At 39.6% G+C, this 20,984-nt stretch overlaps 2 protein-coding genes across 5 annotated transcripts in view; one reads left to right on the top strand and one right to left on the bottom strand.

Annotated features, from left to right (window-relative positions):
• Positions 1–20,984, top strand: part of LOC104663792 (cytidine monophosphate-N-acetylneuraminic acid hydroxylase) — a 366,736-nt gene that overhangs the window by 18,228 nt on the left and 327,524 nt on the right. The window lies entirely within an intron of this gene.
• Positions 1–20,984, bottom strand: part of CARMIL1 (capping protein regulator and myosin 1 linker 1) — a 344,245-nt gene that overhangs the window by 187,724 nt on the left and 135,537 nt on the right. For all 4 annotated transcript variants that reach the window (XM_030929491.1, XM_030929490.1, XM_030929489.1 and 1 more), the window contains exons 3-4: positions 11,673–11,723; positions 5,776–5,835 (exon numbers count right to left, since the gene is read on the bottom strand). In XM_030929491.1, the coding sequence (XP_030785351.1) occupies positions 5,776–5,835; positions 11,673–11,723 (111 nt within the window). The remainder of the gene's footprint in view (positions 1–5,775; positions 5,836–11,672; positions 11,724–20,984) is intronic.

The following is a 20,984-nucleotide window of genomic DNA, read 5'->3' as shown; positions in this document are numbered from 1 at the left end:
GCAGATGTATGTTATCATTAACTGTCCTATGTATATGCTGTGTGTGTATGAGGAGGATGAGGAAGTGTGATGTGACAGACAGAAGGGCACTGCTGAAAGTATATTTTTAAAAACAATCTCAGGCAATTCCAAAACACAGCAAATTTTGAATACCATTAGGTTACTGGTATTGCCAGTCTCTGAACTGGTAGGCCATTTATAGAAGCAGTGCCAATGTTCACTATAATTTCATCTCAAAGGTCCATACTGTGGGACAAAGTTAAATTGAAGCACTGTTGTAAATCTGTTCTTTTGGTATTGACACTGACAGGGGCTGAGACAGACGGCTTTATACATAGTTCCTCTGAGTGGTAGGCATATTGAAAGGGGCAAGACTACAAGTGTGGAAAGACCAATTTTGGCAGCCACATAGGAAAATTAGTCTTGCTGCATCAACACCCTTTCTCATAATTAAATAGCACAGTGAAATCATATTTTGAACATAACCTTGGCATTAACATTTCCCTAATGCCCTTCTGCTCCCATCCCAGCTCTCAAATCATAAACATCAACATTCCTGAATTAAGACCAGCAAGAAGACCCTGGTTATGTCATTATGTCATCATTCATGAGTGATCATTCACTCCTGCATATGTCTGACCATTTGGGCAAACATATGCTGCTGTGATTTTTCTTTCAAACTCCAGTTTCTGGAAAATGATAAACACATAAGATAAAACATTGCTCTAAGATGAACTGTGGAAAAGTTCCAAGAGTTTGTTTGAAATCTCAAAAAACACAGTGACGATTTTGTCAATTTTAAAGAACATTACCAACAAATTCCACACACACACACACACACACACACACACACACACACTCTCTCTCTCTCTCTCTCTCTGTAGTTTTAAAAGCTAAAACAAAAAGTAGAAGGAAAGAATAAAGATCAGAGCAAAAGTCAATGAAATAGGAAATAAAAAATCAATGAAATCAATAAAGAAAACCAATGGAACCAAAAAGAAAGTTGTTTGAAAAGATCAAAAAAATTGGTAGACCTCTAACCTGACTGAAATAGAAAGAGATAGAGATAACCAAATTACCAGTATTGGGAATGATATTCAACAGGTATTAGAAGTATAACAAGTGGGTATTGTTAACAACTTTATTTCAATAAATTCAACAACTTACATAAAACAAACAAATTTCTTAAAAGACACAAACTACCAAAGCTCATTCAACAAGAGAAATACAAATGGATCTATATCATTAAGGAACATTAATAGAATTTGCAGTTTAAAACCTTCCCTGGTCAGGCACAGAGGCTCATGCCTGTAACCCCAGTACTTTGGGAGGCTAAGGGGGATGGACCGCTTGAGCTCAGAAGTTTGAGTCGAGCCTGGGCAATGCAGAGAAACCCTGTCTCTAGAAAAAAATACCCAAATTAGCTGGGCATGGTGGTGCATGCTTATAGTCCCTACTTGGGAGGACTGCTTGGGCACAAGAAGCCAAGGTTGCCATGAGCCGAGATTGCACCCCTGCGCCCAGAGTGAGACCCTGTCTCAAAAAAAAAAAAAAAAAAAAAAAAAAAAAAAAAAAAAAAAAACCTTCCCAAAGAGAAAACTCAAGGCCCAAATTACTTCACCAGTAAATTCAACTAAACATTTAAGACAAAAATTAATACCACCTACCACCTCAACAGAAAAAACTTAAGAGGAGGAACTACTTCCTCCTCTATAGAGAAGAAATACATAGAATCATTCTATAAATCCATGATTCTCTAATAGAGAAGCCAGCCAAAAATGTTAAAAAAAAAAAAAAAAAAGACAAACCAATCACTCCCACAAACATCGATGCAAAACACTATTCACAAAATTTTAACACTTGGAATTCAACAATATATAAAAGGAATAATATCGTGACTCACGCCTGTAATCCCAGCACTTTGGGAGGCCGAAGAGGGCGAATCACAAGGTCAGGAGATTGAGACCATCCTGGCCAACGTGGTGAAACCCTGTATCTACTAAAAATACAAAAATCAGCTGGGCTTGGTGACGCACACCTGCAGTCCCAGCTACTCAGGAGGCTGAGGCAGGAGAATCATTTGAACCCAGGAGGCGGAGGTTGCAGTGAACCAAGTTTGTGCCACTGCACTCCAGCCTGGTGACAGAGTGAGACTCCATCTCAAAAATATATATATAATAATAATAATACATCATGGCCAAATGAGACTTATCCCAGGAATAAAATATTTGATATTTTTAAAAATTATCAATATAATTCACCATTTTAAGAAGCTTAAAAAAAGAAAGAAAACCACACAATAATCTCAATAGACAAAGAAAAAAAACATTTGCCAAAATCCAACACTAATTCCTGATTAAAACTCTCAAACTAAAAATAGAAAGAAACTTCTTAAAACAGATAAAGGGCATCTATTTTAAAAACCTACAGCTAACATCACACTTAATGGTGAAAGAATAAATACATTCCCTCAAAGACGAGGAAAAAGGCCAAGAAGATCTGATCTTGCCACTTCCATTCAGCACTGTCCTGTAGGTACCAGAACAATTGTCAAGGTCTGAGATTTTACCCTACTTGTAAGCCAGTAAGTTAGCCTATTACTGTTTCATTGATGCTGCCGAAGACAGGAGACACCTGGGTCAGAGACATAGGATTTTATGATTAATGGCACAACAAAAGGCATGTGCACCACATTTGGACAGATTCCCCTGCCCTCCCACATGGTGACATGAAGGGATTCAGATGGATGCCTGCACACACAGTAGGCTGCTTACAAGAAAGGAACCCTTGGACATTGGAAATCTACTGTTTTCATGGTAAGAAGTAAGCAAGCCTGTTCTTTGTTCAACAGGGAACTATTCCACCATCCCACAAGGATGCTCACTGCAATCAACCCTGAGAAACAGCCTGGGCAAAGAGTAGTCATGGCACTAAATTCTTGGCATACCCAGCAAAATATGTAGGAGTATGACACCAATAGAGGCATATCTCCCAATAGCAGTAAGACTAGACAAAGAAATAAAAGACACCCACGTTAAAAATAAAAGGTACTCATCCATATTCACAAATGACATCATTTTTGTAAATACTGATGAAATCTATTTTTAAAAGCGACTGGAACTAATACATGAGTAAAGCGAGATAGCAGGATAGAAGGTCAACATGAAAAAATCAACTATATTTCTAATACCAGCAAGAGACAACTGAAATTTTAAAAATAACACAATTTATAGCAGCATCAAAAAATATTAAACACTTAGGAATGAATTTAGAGATGTGTAAGACCTGTACACTGAAAGCTACAACAAAATACACTCAGGGAAAACTGAAAAAGACCTAAACAAATGGAGAAATATATAGTTTTCTTAGGTCAGAAGACTGTACATTACATCAGTTCCTCCCCCAAAGTGATTTAAAAATTCATTGTAACATCATCCAAAATTCCAGCCAGCTTTTATAGAAACTGAGATGTTTCTAAAATTCACATGGAATTGCAAAGGACCTAGAATCACTAAAACAATTTTGAAAAAGAAGAAAAACGTTGGAGGAATAACACTATCTGATTTCAAATTTTGTTGTAAACAAGCCACAATAATAGAGTATAAGAGTGGCAAGAAGATAGTAGCAAGGAGATGGGATTCAAAGAGTGCAGAAATAGATTCACACTTAAACGGACTACAGAATTTCAACAAAGGTGAAAACAAGCTCAGTGAGGAAACAATAGTCTTTCAAACAAATGTTACTGGAACAAGTGCATATAATATAAATATGAGAAAAAAAGCCAAACTAAAAAAAATTTTGATCTATACATAGCTTTATATTCAAAAGTTATTTCTAAATGGATCATAGGCCTACATGTGTCACCTAAAGCTGTAAAACTTCTGGAAGATATAGAACATGCTGTGACCCTGAGTTAAGCAAAGATTTATTCAATATGATACTAAAAGCACAATCCATAAAAGAAAATATTGATAAATTGAACTTCATCAACATTTGAATCTTCTGTTCTTTGGCCGGGCGCGGTGGCTCACGCCTGTAATCCCAGCACTTTGGGAGGCCGAGACAGGTGGATCACGAGGTCAGGAGATCGAGACCATCCTGGCTAACACAGTGAAACCCCGTCTCTACTAAAAATACAAAAAATTAGCTAGGCATGTTGGTGGGCGCCTGTAGTCCCAGCTATTCAGGAGGCTGAGGCAGGAGAATGGCGTGAACCCGGGAGGCAGAGCTTGCCCTGAGCTGAGATCCCACCACTGCACCACTGCACTCCAGCCTGGGCGACAGAACAAGCGACTCCATCTCAAAAAAAAAAACCAAAAAACAAAAAAAACTTCTGCTCTTTGAAAGACACTGTTAAAGGAATGAAAAGACAAGCCACAGACTGAGAGAAGATATCTGATAAAGGCTTTGTATCCAGAATGTGTTTTTTTTTAAACTCTCAAAATTCAATAAGAAAACAAACAGCCCAATTTTTGTAATGGCAGAAGGAAATGCATGATGGCAATTAAACAGATAAAAAGATACTTAACATGTTCTGTCACTAGGGAAATGCAAATTAAAACCACAATGAAAAAGCACTACATACCTGTTGAATGGCTAACATTAAAAAGACTGACTATACCAGTGTTGGGGAGGATGTGGAGGAACTAGAACTCTCATATGCTGCTGGTGACAATGTAAAATGGTACAACCACTGTGGAAAAGTGTGACAGTTTCTTAAAAGGTTAAACATATAGTTATCATATGATTCAGCCATTCTACCCCTAGGTAATTACACGTGGGAAATGAAAGTACATGTCCAATCAAAAACTTGTACTTAAATATTCATAGCAGCTTTATTCAACATAGCCAAAATGGGAAACAACTCAAATGTCCCTCTCATCGGGTGAATGGATAAACGAACTGTAATACAGCCACACAATTAAACACTACTCAGCAACAACAAGAATAAACTATTGAGACATGCAACAAAATAAATCAGTCTCAAAATAATTAAATGGGGGTTGGGGGAGGGAGAATATTAGGAAAGATAGCTAATGCGTGCTGGGCTTAATAGGTGATGGGTGGATAGGTGCAGCAAACCTTGGCACACGTTTACCTGTGTAACAAACTGGCACACCCTGCACATTTTTAGTACCCCAGAACTAAAAATAAAATTAAAAATTAAAATAATAATAATTAAACTGACTGAAAGAAGGCAGACAGGAAGGAGTATACATTGTATGACATCATTCACATAAAATTTTTAAAATGCAATCTACTCTACAGGAATCAAAAGTAGATACCTGCAGATTGACTGCAGATGGGGAAGAGGGCCGAGAGAGTCATACATATGTCAACACTTATCAAATTGTACACTTTTTAGTTTACTGCAGTTAGTTACAGCCCAATAAAGCTATTTTTTAAAATCTGCATTTTATTAACTCCAAAAAATTCATTTATCACTATATTCCCACTAAAACCTTATATAGTACTATGTAATTGCTATGAAATTTTAGTGTCAAAGCATGTTGTACAAACTCTATAAGGAACAGTACTCTCACGTTTACATTGCCAGTTATAAGAGCTAATTAGTTCTTCACAAACTGAGTTATGGAGAATGTGTTTTCCTTATCAGAATGAATTTCCAACTCCTGTTCACACAGCCAGTGTTGAGTCTCTCATTTCGAAAATTTAATCTTCCGTAACCTTGTTTATCCACATTGTCTCAAGGAACATTTTAGGGTTTCAGGAATTCAAGAAAGATGACCTTGCAGTGATCTGTTTTTCACTCACCTGAGCTGACTTGCTGCAGATGACGCCATGAATCTCCAAGTAGCTGAAGGTTAACTCAAGCTGCAATTGAGGGGAAAGGAGGAAAGAAAAGACCTGTAATGAGGGTTTTAAAACATAAAATTCAAGGTAAAAAAAAAAAAAAAATCCTACAACTAGAAACAGTCCAAGAGCAAATAAGACATTGGGCATCTTCTGAAGGCAGGCTGGCTTAATATCTTCATTCATTCAACAAGACAGAAACATCATTTATTAAATTTCAGAAAAAGTATTACTTACTTTACTAAAAAAGAAAAGAAAGGAAGCTGCATGCTCAACTTCTAAAACTTTATCCAGAGACAAACACAATAGTAGAAGTTGGTATAAAAGCAATCACAGTTTTTGCCATTAAAAGTAATAGCAAAAAACACAATTACTTCTGCACAAACCTAGTAAGTTTTTGCACTTATCCACTATTTATTCATTGAAAAATGAATGTATGGAAGGAACCATCTAAACACTTTTTTCCCTTTTTCACTTCAAAATTTTGCTTCAGGAAGTCCTAACAGGATAAAGTCAATGTTGGTTTTCCCTTCTTTCTAAACCTTTAGCTATTTGTTACACTCTGACCACTTATCAGAGTCAGCCATCCTTCTACTATCTTCCATAAAAATTCATAGTTTGAATGGATTTAGAGAAATAAATCTATGTTTACCCAAATTAAATCTATATTTACACAAATACAATATTTAGGAATTTTAAGTTGTGCTTAGATGAAATGCACAGAGTTAAACAAAAGTCCTCTCTCTCTGCATGTAAACAAATGATTATTTGTTTCCTTTCTATTTTAACAAGTGCTCCTCTCTTCTCCTGTAATCAGCAGGGTTTTTTTTTTCTTTAAAATATCCCCAGTCTTTCACTCTTTACCTGTTTTTCCTGATGAAGAGCCACTAATCTTTCTTCCCAGTTTTTCCCATTTCAGCAAATAATCACAGAGCATGGAGCTAGAGACAGCGGGGAACCAAGTTGGATCAATTTATTTCACCCTCCCACATTAAACCTAGAAATATAATGATAAAAGAACACATCCAGAACCAAACCCACAAGGGATTTAGTTCTGCTCCCTGGTGGTATGTTGTACCATGATACATTGGTAGAATAAATTTTAGAGCAGAAAAACCCTGAATCTCCAGTTAAACATCTCAAAGTATACTGATGAAGTTATTATTAATAGTGGGGAGGGAAGTAAATACTGGGCAGAAAACCCCTGAGTCTCCAGTTAAACATCACGAAGTATACTGATGAGCTCTGGAAATAGAAAGAGAACTCGCTCATTCATCATTCACTTCATCAACTGACAAACACTTATGAAAAGCCTACCGCATGCCAGTATTGGAAATACAAAGAGTATTGAGACATTTGTTTTGTCCTCCAAGAGTTAAATGCAGCATTTAAGGCACACGTTTATAGGCATTAAATTAGAGTAGAAGTTTTCTTACCTATGATTACCAAGATCTATACATAATTTGGTTTTGAAAAGTCATTTAAAGCAGGAAATTATTTTCTAAAAAGTATACATACCTTTCTTATTTTAATTTAAAGTTTATGAATAAATATTCATTCACTATCCTTTAATATTGCGCCAAAGTTTTCCTTTGAGTTAAGCCCACTGGCTGGCCCTCCAGTGGCCTTTCTGCATAAGCCATACTCACAAGCATGGCTTCCAGCTTCCAATTTAAGTCTCTTTAAAAATGCAGAACTGCAAAATACTTGAAAAGCAGTACGACAGCAGACGTTTTCTAGATTATTATGCTCCTCACCACCCCTCCCCCAACTATAAAGTTGTCTAGTCTTTAAAACAGCAATTTAAGTAATTCATTTTTATCAATATTCAATGTCATAGATATTCTTCTTTTGCACTCATATTTCATTGCTACATAAAATATCTTTCACTAAAATGTTTCACTAAAAACATTTGCTATTATAACTGCTATAAACAGGTTTAGGAATAAACCCATGACCCTCAATGAGCATCTCATTCAGTGGGTGGGAGCAGGTGTGAATAGGTGTGAGCACATACCCTCTCTTACATGCTAACAGCTATGAAAAAGGAGCCAGCATCAGTCAGCGTCATCAGGGATAGGAATGGCCACCTTTGGTCAATTTGGCTCAGCAAGATTAGTTGGAGGTCAACTAAGATGCTTCTACTGTACCTGAGTGCTTTCCCTTGAGTAGAATAACAAAGTGCTGGGGAGGCAGGAAAGACTGGTGACATTTCATCTAAGCCCTGAAGAATGACTTCAAGTTCCTCAAGCAAACAAGGAGTGCAGAGGGAAATTCAGGCAGAAGAAAATGAATTTGCAAAGGCATTGAAGTGTTAAAAGAACTAGGACAAGGAAGAAACTAAAAGGAGCAGATCCTACAGTATTAGTAATCAATAAGAATGACTGGCTGAATCTGTGATTAGTCGAAGTCCCGGGTTATTATTATTATTATTATTTTTTTTTTTTTTTGAGACGGAGTCTTGCTCTGTCGCCCAGGCTGGAGTGCAGTGGCCGGATCTCAGCTCACTGCAAGCTCCGCCTCCCAGGTTTACGCCATTCTCCTGCCTCAGCCTCCCGTGTAGCTGGGACTACAGGCGCCCTCCACCTCACCCAGCTAGTTTTTTGTATTTTTTAGTAGAGACGGGGGTTTCACCGTGTTAGCCAGGATGGTCTCGATCTCCTGACCTCGTGATCCACCCGTCTCGGCCTCCCAAAGTGCTGGGATTACAGGCTTGAGCCACCGCGCCCGGCCCCGGGTTATTATTAATAGTGGGGAGGGAAGTCTCTAAAACATACTGAAAGACGTCACAGAAAGGTTCAAATCATTCTCTTATCTCACCTATGGCTATTTTTATTAGGCCTTTGCTCCTAGTCCCCACAACCCATCATCCACTCCACTTCAACCCACCCAAAGACAATTTAAACAATGTCACTGGATTAGATTTATGGGCAGGAAGAAGCAGGAAGACTAGTTAAGAAGAAGCTGAGGCAGACGTAGGCTGCATGAAGACTTGAGGACATTTTTCAGTTAGAAATTACACTCATTAAATATCACCACAGAAATTAGTGAATTATTAGATAGGAGGAAAAACTTAACCCAGATTGTCAATAGCCTTTCCACCAATCTCTTGCTCACCTCTCACCCATACCCTGGCAAGGCAGTGCCCATCCCACAAACAACAGAGCAGATCTAAATATGATAAAGAGGCTGTCTTCAGTAACTCCCGCTCTTCCCCAGGCAGCAGACCACGCTTCAGTCCCTCAGCCAGGCCTCAGCCCTGACTGCCTTGCTGGGCTGTTTCCCTCCCACCACTGCCTCCTCCACAACCCTCGGCCCGCACTCTAACTCCCCAAATGCACTGTGGTCTTCCAAACTGCTAAGCCTTTTGATCAGTATAAAACCCCTTATTTGCCTGGCTGATGGGTAATTTTTCAACCTGCCCTCTCTGCAAACCCTTCTTTGATCTCATAATTACCCACCCCCTGAAAGAAAAGTTAGGGCCTTCTGGGGTGACAGGACAGTTCTATTTCTTTATGTGGGTGTGACTGCAGAACTATTTGCTTTGTAGTTAATTACTGAGATGTACATCTCTGTTTTGTGCATTTGACTATACATGTTGTATATTTCACAATAAAATGACAAAAGAAAGCATGTTTAATTAATCGGCTCCCAAAGAGAAGACATCTATGTCATAGTCAATGCTTTACACTAACGTTCTAAATATAATTATTTCTCCAGAAAATTACTATTGTTGACATTGGTTTTACTTCTCAGTCAAGATGTAAGGTGGCACATTAAAACCAGCCTTCTCTAAGGGGGAAAGCTGCAAAGCTGCAAGCAGATCACTTTGGAAGAAAATCTGCCTTTCTTTATTTGTGATGTTGACAATATCAGAAATCAGAACCAATGTTCAAACTACCCTGGCAAGGGGCTGGCTCTGAAACATTATATGTATCACAGGATGGAGCCAAGCCTTTCCTCAGGGGCAGAGCAAGGAGGCAGCAGAAGCAGAATAAAGTCATCCAGCAGAAGGCAGGCAGGTGACTTCACAAGAGGTAACACACTTCCACTGTGTCACAGCGTGTTAGGGTATGCATATTATTTAGGGGTCTTCTATTCAATAGAGTGCTTGAATATTTTCCTAAGCCCATAAAATTTCCTTCTGTAATTTAATTTCTTACCAGTGGGATAATGTCTAATTGAAGTCCTCATATTATGCCTTCAGGTATTTTAATGTACAGTTTAGTCTAACTTCATCGACATAATTTATTTACAAAACATAATAAACATATAGGCTCACTTTATATTACCTAAAGGGACTTGGGCCAAAAGTCTCATTTCTTGAAGAAACTTTATAAAAGTTAACATTTGTACGATCAGAAAAAAGAAAAAAAAAAGGCCACAGATATCCTAAGCCTATAACTAGCAAACATTGCATTGGCATCTTCCCAAAAGTCTGTGCAAATCATGCAAATCATAAGACTGCAAGTCCCAAAAGATCCATTTCATTTGTACCAATAACATTATAGCACCCTAACTTGGCACCTAAGTCAGAATTTACAAAACAGTGGCTAAATGTTAAATTTCAAGAAACAAGAAAAGACTAATGAGCAAATAACACTGCGGCCCAAACATCACAGCACGATAAGGCTGAAAGCATCTACCAGACCTTACCCATTTTCCTGGATATGCCGGCAGGGGAAGCAGTTCAGCTCAGTAAAAAGTCGAAATAAGTAGGACATGGTGAGTCTAATTTCTCTTTCTCCCATTCATCACTTGTGAATCTTTAGACTAGCCAACTTTGCATCTTTTAGCTATTTTCTAATCACTCACCTACAAGGTTACTGTGAGAATTAAATGAGACTGTATACTTATATACTTAGTAAATAACTGATTAGATTCTAGCAATAGCAGCAGCAGCGGCTTTGCAGCCAGCCTCCCTTGATTAGAATCACACATGTGCCACATATTAGTGGAAGTTTAACCTTGGTCAAGTTACTGAACCTCCTTGGGCCTCGGTTCTCTCATCAATAAAAGGGATAATAATAAGACTTATGGCTCTCATGAGATTCTGTTAAGGATCAAGTTATTTACTAAAACAACACTCCAGTAAATGTTATCACTTTTTTAGGAAAAAGAATCCCAATTTCCTATGACCATTCAGTCCATATCCCATAAAAATGATAAACTCCTTTTAGTTAACATAAACAAAGTAAGTCATTATTATGATTAATTCACAAACTATCAGATCGAATTCTGCACCAAGTAATGAAGGACATCTCATGAAAAATGGTATATATCTCTTTTAAAGAACAGAGTGGCACCTTGTTATTTCTTACAGGCAACATCAGAGTAAACGGAGAACAGCTGAGATGGTTACATTTCTGGTAATGTACTCTTTGGAGTTATGAAGGTTATTTCCCACATATCTACAGTCTTAGAAAAATCTGCCAGTACTGATCCAAGGAAATAAGAAGTAGACTTGAATAAAGTGGAAATCAAGCCCCAGTTGAGAGAGAAAAATAACTGGGACATGGAGCCTTAGGGACAAACAGCACAAAAATCCTTCACTGATTTTCTTGGGATGCCTTTACACAGAGAGAGGGAACAAAGGAGTAAAAAAGATGTTTGTCATTACAGCCTTTAGGTGCTTCTGGGAAGAAGGAAGGAAAACTTGAATGTGCTAAGAGAAATCTGAACACAGCTTAAATCAAAAGTCTATGTAAGTGAGGCGTGTGTGTGTTGTGTTGCAGTATGTGAGTGTGTATGTGTGCACACATGTTTAAGAATGCATGAGTGACTATGCATGAGTGTGCATGTGTGAGTCTGCACTGCGTGAGTGTGAGTGTTGAAGGAAGGACTTCATGAACACCTACCTTGGTGGGGATTCGCGCTGTTACAAGGAAGGCTCGGCATGATGTAAGCACCTGTAAGACAGAAGCAGCAGCATCAGTATGTGCCAAAAAGTGGGCCCGGTGGGCTTTGGTGTTTCCACGGGACTTTAATGATACTGAAGCCTCAGAAGGCCACGTGGCTTGGCTCCTGTCATGTAAGAAGAATTAAGACCTGGGACAGCTTCTTGTTCTCATAGAATTAATTTTAACTTAAAGAGTTCCTGTATCAAAGTTCTTTTGGAACAAATCACAGGTAAAATCTCAAGATGAGAAGCCTGTCAGCAGCCCAAAAACCCAACAGATTATTCAGATCAAGTAAAACAGGTCTCTGTGATATCAAAATGCAGATATATAGTCACAAGTCTCACTATATCAACAGTAAGCTTAATGGAAAAAAACGACAACTAAGTACTCATTTGCACTTCCCAAATTACACCCACCACCCACATTTGCCCTCTTGCTTTCCATTCTTTGTACTCCAGCTAACAGACCAAAATCAGGCTTATATATATATTATATAATATACGTATTATATAATGCACAGAGCGAAATCAGGCTAAGCTTCCAAAAAATCATCCCTAACTTTGCTTCTCAGCTGTGTCTCTCTCAGTCTTAGAATATTTATGGAAGTTTCCTTTTTGATGCTCAGCTAAGAACATACATACAGCCTGTGGGGTCCCATATGCCTATAGGTTCCTTTACTTAGCAGAGGCCCTCATGAATACAAAGGGGCTGAGCTAGGAGTTCAGATTTTGAGCCAGGATCCCACATCCATGAAGCTTACTGCAAAACTTTCCGTTCTGCAACTTTGAGATTTGGGCAGGCCTCATGAGTCTTTTCAATAAAGAAAGAAAACTCCAAGGCTTCTCAAGTCCTGATGGGAGAATTGCCCTTTTTTCATTTTCCAAATAACTTCCTTGTCACTAAGCCTGTATTTAGCAAGTGGTGCTTATTTAGCAAGTTATGCTTATGTGCTACTTTAAGAGTGCTAGATTAGAACAAAACTGTAGAAAGTCAAGAACACTGGGACCTCAGGTTGTTAAAGGACTTATCCAAAGTCAAACAGCTTTACCCAGACACAACCCCGGGCTTGAACAGCTAAGCTGAGCACAGAAAAGGAATCAATGCTATGCCCCTGTGGCGTGCTTTATGCCTTTCCCTAGTCTCCCAACTCTGAATAGAAACAGTGCATTTTCTATAAAATCTTTCTTTGAATAATCATATGTCGTCATGATACGGGATAATTCAAGTCAGAACTATTTACGAGACAGATGAGAAGAGAAGTAATCTGACACTGGCTGGGAGAGTGTGATATGAGCAGGTGGGGAAAGCTGAGGGAAAAGACAGAGCCCATTTCAAGACCTTTCACCCAAATGCCACCATCACAGTTATTCACAGGATCAATTTTTACCTGGTATCATTTCTGCAGCTTGATTTTAGAGTTGGCATGCCCTAGGAAGCCACTAATAAATGACTGCTAAAAGTGTAGGCAACAAGTGCCTTCTCAATGCTACAGGCAGTGTGTCAGTCTCATAAAAGTGTGGGTAACAGATGACGTCTATCTTTGAATATTCCATATGCTGTGAGCCAAATCACAGCTTTTCCCTGAGGAAGTTATCCTTTTTTTTTTTTTTTAATACCCTCCTAAGGCCTTGGGGGCAAGGAAATGGGACAAAGCACCAGGCAGTAGAAAGGAGAGGGACAGGGACGAAATATGGCCAGGATGAGTGCGTAGAGGTCAAGTGTAGCCCGGTAGTAGCAAGACTGGCTACATAATCTGTAGGGACATTGTTCAAATATGATTAAGAATTTCAAGATGATAACAATAAGGCATTAACCCAATTCAGGGAAATGATGAACTCACTTCAAGGTCATATAATTAGGGGAGAAACAGAATTCACATGCTTGGGATAGAAAGCATCCTGTTTGTAGGGTGTCCAGCTCTTTCTGTTTGCACAAGATGTTTCCAGTTTCAGGGCTGAGAATCTTGCATCCCAGGAAACTGGGACTGTTGGTCAAGCTACTAGCTTGAATTTTGGAATCAGAAAGACTTACATTCAGATTCTGGCTCTGCCACTTTCTGGCTGCATTTACCTGTTAATGCCAAAGCCTGTGTCCTTAACCACCACACTATATCTATATGTTACTACTCAATCGTGACTCCTTGTGCTCTAGACGCTGGCAGATGTGTCCTGTGCAACTGCACAGACTGCAGGCCATAAAGCTGTCCCTGAGTCATTGCTACTCTTTGTCAAGCATTTCCCATGTGCCATGAATAGGTGAATATCTTGGAGGAGAGTGGCACACTTTAATCCTCACAACAAATATATCTGATGTCATTATTCCCATTTTACAAATGAGTAAACTGAGACTCAGTGATGAACTCATTTCAAGGTCATTCAATGAGAGCAGAAATCGTTTATAAAAGCATCAGAGTTCAAAAGGTTCTTAAGAAGAGTATAATTGAAATCTTACAGCTTTGTTAACACCAGAACCGATGTTCTTAACCACCAGGCTATATTTACATGTTACTACTCAATCCTGCTTCCTCATGCTCTAGCCCCTGGAAGATCAGTTACAGTGAAGGTAGGAAGGGATAGCCCCGGGCAGCCATGACTGGGAGAGAGCCACAAAGCCCTCAGCTTGAAGGAGTACCTTTTTCAACATTCCAACAGTTTTTAAAATGCTCTGTTTAAATCCAAGTATGCCCTGGAGAACTGAACTCTTCTGTCATCAGCACTAGTTAATCTTTGGCTAATACAGCAGTACTCAGGGAATTAAGAGTTTGCAGGCCTTTTGCAAAAGGGCAAGAGAGCATTTTGTTGCATGAGACACACAGGGTTGGATAACAGGCATCAGATAATCAAAAGAAGCATGGCAGTAATAAAGAAGAATTTGGAAAGGGAGATAAAAGGCACCAGAGAGAGGCTAAGCTTGCACTGCCATTTGCCTAGGTCTAGGGAGCGGAATCCGAGATTAGAACTCATCTCAAAGGATGAAATCTTCAGCTTCCCTGAACTAAGCTCCACAGTGCATCCAGCACCTTCTACTCCAGTTTAGTACCAGCATATGACCCCTCTTTCAAATACTGCTCCTCCCCCGTAGTGGAAAAGAAAAGAAGTAAGACAATAATGCTGACAGCCATGATCATAAGCATGGCTATAGGAAGCCAGTTCCCTATTCTCACCATTTCTCTCTTTTTATTATTTACAAAGCAGCATATACATTTCTCTCTCCCAGGAGTACTGGTATGATCAATCCCCAATCTTTCCAAAAAGCTTAGGTCCACAAAACCTCTGCTTAGAGGTGAAATAACAGACAAATCCTAAAACTCGCATGCCAGAAAGGTCCCAATATCACATGGTCAAAGACCTAAAATTCCCTGAGTTTGTGTATAATCTGACAGCAGGTCCAGAGAAACTCATCATCTCACAGCTAGTCAGTGGCAGAGCTGGAACTAAAAGCTGCAACTCCTCACTCTCAGTCTATTAACTCTCCACTCTCACCTAACATGAGCAATAAGGTTCAAGGCCAAAAGCTACAGATAGGAACGTGTAGCCTCTTCAGTATGCATAAAAATATATTTAACTCTGTGAACTTTCCTTCAAAGGAATCCAGGATCCTTTCACATAGTAATAATTGCCAGTACCTGTTGAGTACACTGTTCTAATAGGTTTGCATATGTTACCACATTTAATCCTCACAGCACCCTATAAGGAAAACACTATTATAATCCCCACTGAAGAAACAGGCACATAGGGATTATGTAATTTGTGCAGGTCACCCAGCAAGTAGGTGGCAGTTGGGATTCGAGCCTGGATGGTCTGGCTCCAGAGACGGTGTTTCTAATGACTTATACTGGCTGTCAAATCTCACCTTTCCAAAAAACAGATTCCTCAATAGTCCACACACATGGAAACACAGATGAGTCATGAAGCTTTAAAGCCAGAAAGAAGCAAACATGTAAAATGACTAGCAGTACAATGAGAGATGTTTGGATATCATAAGGAAAAGGATCAATCCCTACTGGTCTGGTGTCTCCTTCTGTCTCTTTCTATGCACTCCCATCATCTGTTAGTCTCTATCTCTCTGAATTTCTCTCTCATCTCTGTTCTGTATCTGTCTATATGATTCTACATATGTATCTCTCAGTCTATCTGTGCCTCTCCTCACTGGCTCCCCACCCCTCCTTTGACCCCTCTCTTTGCTACTGCTGCCAGTGTCCCCCACACCCCACCCTATCTTGCTCCATCTCCTTTCCCTCTTCCAGAGCCCTCCCCCACTGCCTTCATTCTGCCCTCCATTCCCCAGCCCTTTCTCCATGAGAATCACTTGAGAACTTGTTATTTTATTTATGCCTTTTGCAAGACAATAGACACCAATCACAGAAGAAAGATCGCATTCTGGAAAAGTATTTCATTTGTAACACAGTTACAGAAAAATGTGAACAAAGTATGAACCAAACATAGATACCTTTTGACATCATTACACAATAAGCACATTGGTAATTAAGTGATTACAAGGTCCCCTGTGTGAATCCAATTAATAAGTCTTAAAAACTAATCTCAAACATGCACCCAAACAACTGAAATACATCAGCAATCACTAGCACAAGGAACCAGCCGGCCATTCCACTCTTTGACAATTGTTGTACTTTAGGGAATAACTCTCCCACTACCAGTGGGGGAGTGGGGATGGGGGATGGGGAGTGGGGAAGGGACGGAGTCAGGTGACCTGCTTGTCTTCTCTTGACCTGCCCTTTCCAGAACAGTCACCATAGGAAGTTTCCAGAGGCCACTGACATGGTATGAACTAGGGTCAGAATATTTAAAACAAGAGGAGAGCTGGGCGTGGTGACTCACACCAGTAGTCCCAACTACTCAGGAGGCTGAGGTGGGAGGATCTCTTAAGCCCAAGAGTTCGAGGTTACAGTGAGCTATGATGGCACCACTGCACCCCAGCCTGGGTGACAGAGCAAGACCCGATCTCTACATCTCTACAAACAAAAAAGAAAATAAGAAAAAGGAGAAAAAAGAAACCAGAATGTTCATATGGATTCACCTTTTGAATAAAGATTAATTTTGTAACTATAGATAGACATATGAGGATCTAATGATCATATCTACCTTCACCCCAGCAATAATAGGGTTCATGATCTGTGACCCTCTGTGTCAACTCCCTTTCTTTAAAAGTATTTTACAGGCAGTGGAAGTACACAGTGTCCTTCAGAAGTTGGATACAGATCAAAATAATTTGTCTGAAAAGAAACACATCCATAAGGGAGCCCAAGCTTTGAAGGAAGACTGATAAGCCACAAAAGCTTTGTGCAGGATGGTCCCGTTTCTGGTGGTCAGTGAAAGCCTCCAGAGGCACAAAGAGTTCACAGAAAATGTGGAAGGGGATAGGGGTTGGAATAGATGAAACCTTCCAAGTTTTCCTAAGACTGTACCCACTTGTGGGTACAACGGGGCAGCAATATTTTAAAGCAAGAGTGAAAATTACAAATACTACTGTTACAAGCCAGATTGTGACTCTTGTTTTATCAATACAAACTGAGCCAATTAATGGGGCTGCATTCCTACTAGAAATCCCAATGAACTCAGTCTCCCAAGCTCTCTGTTTGGTTCCAAAACTGCCCTAGGATTTAAAGCTTCAGAGGATTTATAGTGCACACACATGGTTTCTAGCAGGGTCAGGGGCAGTCGCATAGGACACATCCTCTGTGACTTACCAAAAAGTGTTTCCTGATAATGAATACTTCTTCAGCGCTTGGGATGGGAGGCATCCTGCTTATAGGGTGACCAATTCTCTGTTTGTACAAGACGTTTCCAGTTTCAGGGCTGAGAATCTCGCATCCCAGGAAACTGGGACTGTTGGTCAATCTACTAGCTTGAATTTTGGAATCAGAAAGACTTATATTCAGATTCTGGCTCTGCCACTTAAACCTAATAGATTTTTGTTGATCTCTAGAGAGTCAGAGATTACAGAATTACAGATGAGCAAACTGAGGTGCCTCATACAAGAGGTGCTCAAACAAGAATATTCCTCTGCAGACTGTTACTGTTGTGTGGATTAAATAAGATACAAATGCAGATAAAGCCCTACCCCAGAATCTAACATGTCTTTGCTAAATACCAGCTCTTCTTAAAACTTAACTAATAGCATCTTAGATTTAGTTTCTCAGAGTAAGATTAAGTTGTTTCACCCCACTGAATTTTTAAATAATTGTTTTTGTCAAGAGAACAAAACAGACAAAAAATACAAAGATACTGAAACTTCTCCTAGGCTGAAATTTTCTGTTCAATGCACATCTTTGGCCTTGAAGGAGAAGAATTTTCTTGCAAAGTTAAAAAAAAAAATTAGGGTGCATCAGATGGAGTATGTGTGCTTAGCCAAGGAACCTTCACCACAAAGGGTAAGCTACAACTTCCCTCCCATCTCCCCTGGGAAGGCCCATTTTTCCACTACAGCCTTAACATGCAAACCACATTTTCAACCTCTGTAATGAATTTCCTCTGCCTTTCATTGAAATGCAAGCAGCAGCCAGTTCCCTCTGAGACTTCTTGGTTCAACTGCTAACTTTGTAATTTCACTTAGAAACATTTATAAAAGTCCTCCTTACTGTTAAGACTCACAGTTTAGCAGAGAAGTCTACGTTTTCTTATGGAGATGACATGGAGGTCAACTATGGAATCTGCTTATTGCACACTTACTAGAAACTGAAATAAATAAATACCATCTTAAATAACTCCATCGCCTAAAGCCTGCTGCAGCACAGGCAATCCATACATTCATGCTCTCTAAATCCATATTCTCTCATACAGACTATCAGGAGTGCCTTTTCTTTAAAATTGGACTCTACGTGCCAAACATTCAACAAACGGTCTTACACCCCTGAAGCACTCTCTAATTTGCAAGCAAACTAAATGATGAATGCCGTCATTCCCCTTCTTAATACTTTCCCCTTCCAAACTCCCAGCTCTAAGTACATTACAGATAAAACCTCATTAATCCAAGACATATACCTAGGTGAGGGAGAAGGGCAGGTGGTGAGGCTCATTATCACCACTGCAGAGAGTTATAAGTGGCAGATGATAAGGGACTTATGCAAGGTCACCCAGAAAACTGAAGGAGAATAAAACCACTCCCCTGGTTTTGAGCCTCCTAACACCATACTCAGCTATGATGAACACCATCCTTTCTGGCAGGAGGACGCTTCACCCAAAAGGAACACCAAAAAAGTACAACATTTTAATGTAATTCCTGACCTCAAATTCTTTTTAAAATTAGAGTTTCACTCTTCATGGGCAGCTGTGGGATACATTGATATTAATGGTTGTGCCCCAGTGAGGCTATACAGTCTAGTGTAGGGTTTGCAAACTACAGCTTATAAGCCAAACCCAGCCTCTTCCCACTACCCCCCGCAGAGTTTTATGGCTCATAAAACCCAAGATATGGTTGCCGACCCCTGGTCTAGTGGTTTAGAGATCAAACTGTAGAATTAGACTGCCTGCGTTTGAAACCAAGCCATGTATATTTAATATATACATGGCTCAGAGCAAATTAGTAAACCTTTTCTGTGCCTCAATTTCCTCCTTTTTTCTTTAAGATACAGGTTCTCACTCTGTCACCTACAGTGCAGTGGAATGATCATAGCTCACTGCAGCCTCGACTTTCTGGGCTTAAATAATCCTCTGGCCTCAGCCTCCCGAGTAGCTGGGACTACAAGCATGTGGCACCATGCCCAGCTAATTTTTAATTTTTTACAGAGATGGGGTATTGCTATGTTTCCCAGGTTGGTCCCAAACTCATAGCCTCAAGCAATCCTCCCAGCTCGGCCTCCCAAAGGACTGGGATTATAGGCATCGGCCATCAAGCCACTGCAACAGGCCCTCTTCTCTTTTAAAATGAGAGAAATATTTCCACTTCATGGAACGACGAGGGTTAAATGAGTTAATATACCTAAAGTGCTCAGAAGAGTGCTGGCACATGAGAGGTGCTACATGGTGTCTGTTATTGTTATTTATATTTTAATATCATAATAAAATTTTATGTCCATAATGGTATTAAACCAAGAAGAGAGTTATCGAGATTTAGCCTGAGTCTGGCCTCAAGTTAGCCAAGTGGCCTAACCATGAACAAGTTACAATCTCTGTAGACCTTACTTCACCCAAATTTAAAATAAGAGGTTTGGTTGAAACAGGTCTCAAAGTCACCTCCCTACACCTGAGCCCATGACTTACACCCTCTCTGGGATTCTCTTCTAGCCCCACTCTTTTTGGGTGGACTTCTAGGAATGACAAGCCCCCAGTAAATATTTGCTGAGAGGAATTAATTCCCCTTAGGTCTCTGCTCCCTGGACCAACAGGTGCTCCTTCAATAGCAGGGCAAGAAGTCACTGAGTTCGGTTTTCTATTCTGATGTCTAGTTTCGGAGGAAATCTATGTACTCTAACACCTGTGCAAATCCATTTCTTTTCACCTAATTCAATCCTTTTCACATTATGTAGAAATGGAATGTTTACATACAGTATGCCAGACACAATCACTTCATTCTTTCCAAAGTCCCACTATTGCAAGTTGCAAGGTGTTATCAAAGCATAAAAGAAACAAACATGTCTAATGTTCCCCCACAGGTGAACACAGGGGCCAGTACAGATCAGATCCTCTTTTCAAAGCACCAGCTGATACAGAAGTCTGGAATCTCCCATAGTGATTCTGTTAGAACAATGTGTTTTAAAGTCAGAGTAATGACACATATTCTTTAATGACAGCACTTTAGCAGTGACACACAAACATGAATGGGCATCTTTAAGTGGTGGCAGGATGATAATTCTTAGCATGAGAACAAGGGTTAAGATGAATGAAATACCCAGCTCCAGGCCCACAGGGTCCATGAGGATTTTGTACTAAGAACTCACATGTGGCAGAACTGCTACCCAGGCCTTCAACTATTGAGTGAGCAGAGAGCAGAGGACTCACAGGTCTGCATAGGGCATGTGTGCTAAGAGACCTCATCTAGTCATCACTGTCATTTTTATGTTTTAAATAAATTCACAAATAATAGAGTCACAGTTATTCAGGGAATACAGAAAAAAACATAACTATCAAGTTCATATTAACCTAAGTAATTACTAAAACTTCTGCTTCTCCAACACAGGGCCAGCCAGCCTCTTTTAGAACACGTCCATTTGAGACTCACTAGAACCCAATTCTAGCTAAAGATGAGAGAGTTAAGAGGGGTCAGGGGATATGTGTGCCCTTTTCCTTTATTTTACAGATGAGGAAACAGAAA

The sequence above is a fragment of the Rhinopithecus roxellana genome, chromosome 4 (genome assembly GCF_007565055.1).
Source record: "Rhinopithecus roxellana isolate Shanxi Qingling chromosome 4, ASM756505v1, whole genome shotgun sequence".
Taxonomy (NCBI): Eukaryota; Metazoa; Chordata; class Mammalia; order Primates; family Cercopithecidae; genus Rhinopithecus; species Rhinopithecus roxellana.
The sequence above is the reverse complement of the archived record's forward strand: the minus strand, read 5'-3'. Positions and strand labels throughout refer to the sequence as shown.